The 6464-nt window shown below is 33.0% G+C and overlaps 1 protein-coding gene across 1 annotated transcript; it reads left to right on the top strand.

Moving 5' to 3' along the window:
* The first annotated feature begins 1973 nt into the window (after positions 1-1973).
* Positions 1974-4740, top strand: LOC131060049 (acyl carrier protein 1, chloroplastic). The gene is made up of 4 exons (XM_057993148.2): positions 1974-2230; positions 3822-3935; positions 4161-4283; positions 4366-4740. Exons 1-4 carry the CDS (start codon positions 2162-2164, stop codon positions 4501-4503), a joined length of 444 nt encoding a protein of 147 aa, XP_057849131.2. The 5' UTR covers positions 1974-2161; the 3' UTR covers positions 4504-4740.
* Positions 4741-6464: the final 1724 nt, after the last annotated feature.

Genomic DNA, 6464 nt, shown 5'->3' with positions numbered 1-6464 from the left:
AGTTAGATTTCTTATAGATTAATTTAAATAGAATTATATATAATATATTTATATTCAATAAATTATATTATTATAGATAATAATAAATTTACTATATTTTATATAATGTAAATGATCAAAGATAATATTATCCTTATAAAATAGTATATTTATATCAAATATACATAGAAATATAAATTAGTAAATATTATTTAAAAAATAATATTATTTATAAATCTCATATATACACATTATATATATTTTTGTAGCCATGTCAAAATCTTTGTCGAAAAATTATAGTTCCCATCTAAGATCAAAATGAAAAAGCAAGACAAAGAGATTTCTCTAGCTATTATACTTGACAAGAAATAACAAAAATAAATCACATTTAATAATAACAACTAGATGAGCTATTTGAAAGATGATTCAACAAATGTCCACTCTTTCTTGATGCACTCTCCCTTCTCTCTCTCTCAACCCCCTCTCGCACTTCTCAACCTTTGAAAGATTACTCTAGCTATTAAATTTCTTATAGATTGATTTAAATAACATTACATTAATATATAATTTAAGTTAATTAAATATTATATTATACATACATTTAACAAATTATATTATATAAAATGAAATAGATTGCAAATTATCAAATATATTTTAAAGATAATATTACATTGTAAAATCACATATTTATATGTATTACCATTTAATTATATTATCTAAATATAATTGAGCAATACAATATATAAATATTAAATACATCGATCATGCATAGTGTCTAGAAGTTTTATAGTTACATCTGTATTTATGACATAAAGTTATGATTCCCACCTAAGATTGAGTTGGTAGAATGATGCAAAGAGATCTTTCAAGCTATCAATTGGTAGGAAAGAGTAGAAACATCCACGTGTAGCCATAGAAAGCCATGCAATTTATCTGAGAGACAGTACAATATTATACTTATATTTGATAAATTATATTATATAAAATGAAATATAATGTAAACTATCAAATATATCTTAAAGATAACTTTACATTATAAAATTATATTATATAATTATTCTTATATTTAGTAAATTATGTTATAAAAAAATTAAATATAATGTAAATTATCAAATATATTTTAAAGATAAATTTACATTATAAAATCATATATTTATATATATCTACTATTTAATTATATTATTTTAATATAACTGAGTAATAAAATATATAATATTGATTACATCTATCATGCATAGTGTCTTAAAGTTTTATAGATACATATGTATTTATGACATAAGGTTATGGTTCCCATCTAAAATTGAGTTGACGAAATGAGAGAGATTTTTCAAGCTATTACATTTGGTAGGAAAGAGTAGAAATATCCACGTGTAGCCATAGAAAGCCATGCAAATTATCTTAGAGACTACATTATACACCCACTCTTTCTCTCTATTGAATAAATCTATGCCATCTAACAACAACCACCTCAATGATACTCAATTACACAACCAATTCACATTGTTTGTCTCTGAATTACCTCTCAAACTCAAAATTTTATCACATGGAAGATGTAAAATTGCTAAACATTTCAATTTCATTGAAAACCTTTAACATGAAAATAAACTTAAATTTTAAAATATTAGAACTTTACCTATGTACCTTGAAAGAGATTAACAACATTTAACTACTTAGAAAATAACACTTCATCGTCCATCTTCATAGTAGCCCACATGCACATGCACATGCACCAAGTTGAACTTCAAAGCTTTTCACAATTTAGGATGGGGGAGTCCATTTCCATACATTATAAGCAAACTAATAACAAATTACATTTACAGTCTTTACACATCATAATGGGGTTAGTTGGGTGTTATACGGTTAGGGAAACTGCTGTCCAATGGTGGAGTGTCACATGGTGAGGGGTTATGAAGGGCATTTGTGTTGTTAACCTACCCCTGTGCCGTCTATAGGCAACCTAACTATCATAACCTTATTAATTAATTATTATGTTTCCACAATTTGGATCTGAAAACAAGTTAAAGAAGTGGGGGTATGTGTATGAGTTTTCGATAGAAACGAGATATGGCTGTTGAAGTGCGATGAAAAACCTAACACTATAAGAATTGTCTTTGCCCCCTTATTTTGGCAAGGCATTCCGACAGTGTGCAATTAGGATTTCTCTGGTTTTCATTTAGCTTCAATGGCGTGCATGGCAGCTTCTTCAGCCAAGATGCAAGTAGCAGCATCTCTCTTGTGCAGGCCTAAACAGGTACGGTATTTGTACTGCTCAATTGGGTGTTTGTTAAATCTGTTTTACATTAGTGGGATTTGGTTAAATCTGCTATTTTCATTTGGGTCTTTCCTAAATTTCGAGATCTGGCTGTAGCCCTTGGGGAAGATCCGTGTAGCCACATATAAGTGTTGGTTTTATGAATCGTAGGGTGGGTGGCATTGATTCATTTCTCTGATGGATTGTTTCCTTGATATTTGTTTTTGGTTTGTTACTTGTAAAGGTTCTGAATGGAGAAAGTTTTATTTTGATATAGTAGTTGCAGGACTGAGATTTTACTTGGGTTTTTCCGTTGTGTTAATTTTTGGGTTCTAGGAGCAAATTTCAATTTGATTTGAGAGTTTTACAGTGAGATTTCTCACTCGCTTCCCTATTGAGATGATTTGTGAAGATTCTGAACAGAAAACTGGACTTTGTTTTAGTAGCTGTATGGCAAGATTTAAGGTGGGTTTTTGGATTGAGTCGATTCGTCAAGTGAGCAGAGATATCCAAGGTTAAACATAAAAATCCCTTTTTGCTGCCAATATTTTATTTAGGTTTCCCATACAGTTGTTGGTGGAAATTTTGAGTACACAATTCTAATGATTATGAGAAGATATCTAAGGTTATGCAACTGAGAAGATTTTTAATGATTGTTCAATTAGTTTTCCGATTATTGGAAGCACTACTCTGTTCCATGATTTTCATTTCTTGAGAGACTTTTAGGGTGTTTCTTGTGACTTTTTAGGTGATTAAGTACATATTTTTAGAACGCTGATTAGTTTCTAGGAGGACTACTTGTGAGCCTTCTTCCATAAGATTCCTTTGAATCCAACTTTTCACTTAGATTTGACCAATCTAATATTTATGAGGTTTTAGTCAGTCTAACTTTTCTGCAATACCATGGACATGTTTGAGTGAAGCTATGTTTGTACAGAGGACATTGGGTTATGGATCTTAGGCAGAACCAATTGGTTTTAGTCAATCTTACTTTTGAAATTCTACGGATGTGTTAGTATAGATGACATTGGGCCATGAAACATAGGAAATTAACTGATAATGCCTGTAAAAGGTGTTTGCCTGCAAGTTTGAGGTATTAAGTATTTTTAATGTCCGTGTATGCTCAACTGGTTTTTCTGGAGTGGCGAGATTTGAGTCAAGCCTATGTGTCATTTTAACTCGAGTTGATATTTCTTTTACTGAATCTTGTTCCCCTTCTTTGGATCTAGAAAGATAAACTTTCCAACTTTTCCATGTTGCAGGGAGAACAGCTTGTGTTTTAATACCTGTCTTAAGCTATGTATCTGATGTTAAATACTCCAAGGAAGGCTTGTATAATGTATAGATCCTTACTGTTTCATTTGGCATAGAAAATTGACGAGCCTTGAGTTTATAGAATTTAAAATTAACAACTCTGAGGGATTTATAAGGGGTACCGAAAGGACTTATAAATTGCTATCTGCTAAAGGGAGCTTTCTGAGTAGGGTTACTTTTGGAAGTGCTTTAATACCTTTTGAGATGTTATATTTAGAAAGAGTGCGTAATGTCAACCGTTCTATCAACAATCTCTGTTCTTTGTGCCCTGTTGCAGGTCACTCCCAGATTCGCGGGATTCAAGGCAGTGTCATTTGGGCAGCAAAGATATGCGTTTACGTCACTTCGATCTGCACCATTCAATTCTCGCAGTTTACACATTCTATGTGCGGTATGATCTGCAAACCCCATCACCATCTTTCCTATGATTTTCCTGCTTATTAAAGTCATTAAGAGATGCCTGTTCCCAAGTATTGTCTGTGTCAATTAATTATTTTGTTTTGGCAAACTTTCTCTTGCCATTATAACCATCTCTCAATACTAATGTGCTATCAGTTGATATTCATTAATAACTTGTCAGTTTTGTTTCACCACTAATCACATTAAATGGGCACAGGCCAAGCCGGAAACTGTCAGTAAAGTATGTGAGATTGTAAAGAGCCAGCTAGCATTGTCAGATGATAAGACTTTGATTCCTGAGTCCAAGTTTGCAGATTTGGGTGCCGACTCTCTTGATACGGTAAACACTGAAATACAATGAATATTCGGATTAAGACGTCACTTTAGACCTGATCTCACAGCCTTGATTGTTGAATTTTCAGGTGGAGATAGTAATGGCCCTTGAGGAAGAATTTAAAGTCAGCGTTGAGGAAGAAAATGCTGGAAGTATTACAACTGTGCAGGATGCAGCTGACTTGATAGATAGGCTTGTTGAATCAGGTGCTGCAGTAAAGTCTTGAAGGATGGGGAGCTGTTGGTAGAAGTCTACCTAGTAGAGAGTTTAAGGCAATCAATCTATTATAATTATAGTTTTCTCTTCTGAATTGAGGGCATTGAGTTGACTAAATGCCTATAAAGTTCTTTCATTGTTATTTTGAACTTCTTGATAATTAGACAAAGTTGTCTAGCACATTGATGCTTTCCAATTGATTGGTAATGCAGGTTATTTTAGTATTGTTAGCTTTTGCTTTTGTCAATTTGTCATCGTTTGCTTGCTTTGCTAAAAGTCAGAGATTTTGCTTTGTATGCCCGTATATGTTCTAGCTATATATCTGGTTGAAATCTTTAATGCATGTAAGTATCTTAAGAAATTTGTATTCTTTTTGGGAAAAGTTAATTGTAAAAGCTTGGTTTCCCTTAAAAGAACAGCATTACAGTACTTACTGTTTTACATATATATATGGGGACCCTAAACAACAATCTTAAGAATTTCGATCACCTTGTCGGCCTTACCTTGATGTTAGAGATAAGAGAATAGAAAAATCACAACATGGATGAGTACTATTTTAAGAGAACCAAGAATCCATCACAACCTAAATGCCATAGTTTGTAGAATCCATTACAACATAAATCTCCATAAGGCTATTTGTAAATTTTTTAATTCCTCACTATATTGGGTGGGTGCACCATTTCTCTTAGAATCGGTCAATGCAAGATCTCTTGATTTGAATTGGCAGTCATCCAATCAGAATGCTCTGAAGCCATTCAAGAGTGCAATCAACAGAAATACAGGCAGCGAGTTATGATTCAAGTGTTATATAGATTTTAAGATGGCTAGCATGCTTATCAGGATACTAAGCTGAAAGATTTTGCTAAGAATCTCCTAGTAGGGACCAATTTGGGGACGAGTATTAGTTGCCAAAAACATTTTAAATTTTCGGTTTTGAATAGCCTTATAATGGGGACTTACCAAACATGTACAGGAATGCTATAAAATAAAATTTCAATTTTTCCTGCGTAAGGTGCTCTTATCTGAGTAGGTGCTGCTGATAATTTCTTATCACCGCTGCATGTCGATACGTTAAGTCGTGTTTACACACTTGTACTTGACGGTGGGAGGTCTTCTCTTCGTACCATACATTAGGCAGATTTTTACGATTTTGGTGCGACAGTTTTAGGTCCATTAAATACAACACATAATTTCCTTCTTTTTTTTGTTTTGAACTTCTACCGTAGCTTCTTTGTATGCCTTGGGCTTGCGGAGTTTGATGAGCTTGATACCCACAAAAACAAAAATATTGGTAACCATCGTCACTGAGGCATGAGGAAGAGGTTCAGGACCAAGTTTTCACAGAATCAGAAAGAGATCTACTTGTCTGCATATAAAATTGGGTGGAGAGATGAGAAGTAGGATGAAGTTATCGTACAGCGATTGTAAATAGAGTGGTGTTTATAAGGGGTTCCCGAAGGTATGAACAACTAGGAAGCATACACAACACAAATTTGCATATCTTAATTGTTTAAGGATTCGATCCCTTCTGGTTTTCAGGATTCCAGCATTTTTTTAGGGAATTCTGTTTTCTTTCTAGATCTTTTCTTCTCCCTTTCTTACCGTAGCAAAAGGGCATTCTCTGGCACCTTATTCCTGTTGAATTGTATTGAAATTGTTGAGCTTAGCCTAATTAGCCAGAGAGCTTTCTCTATTTCCCCTGGTTAGGAGCTATTTACTTATCCTGGTTGAGTTGTAACGCTGGAATGAACCAGCGTGTATACAAATCTATCTATCCATTTTTAGGCTGGGGTTCAATGGATGGGGTCCTCTTGATATTTTTTAGGAATATTTAAACGCTGGTGGATCCATCAATTTAGTAGTTTAGTAGTGCAGTTCAGTTGTAAAGTTTAAGATCTGAATTTAAGGGAAAGTGGATGCCTTGTTAACTTTTGGTTCTACTATTTATAAATATATTTAATTTTTTAATTT

The sequence above is a fragment of the Cryptomeria japonica genome, chromosome 1 (assembly GCF_030272615.1).
Source record: "Cryptomeria japonica chromosome 1, Sugi_1.0, whole genome shotgun sequence".
Taxonomy (NCBI): domain Eukaryota; kingdom Viridiplantae; phylum Streptophyta; class Pinopsida; order Cupressales; family Cupressaceae; genus Cryptomeria; species Cryptomeria japonica.
The sequence above is the reverse complement of the archived record's forward strand: the minus strand, read 5'-3'. Positions and strand labels throughout refer to the sequence as shown.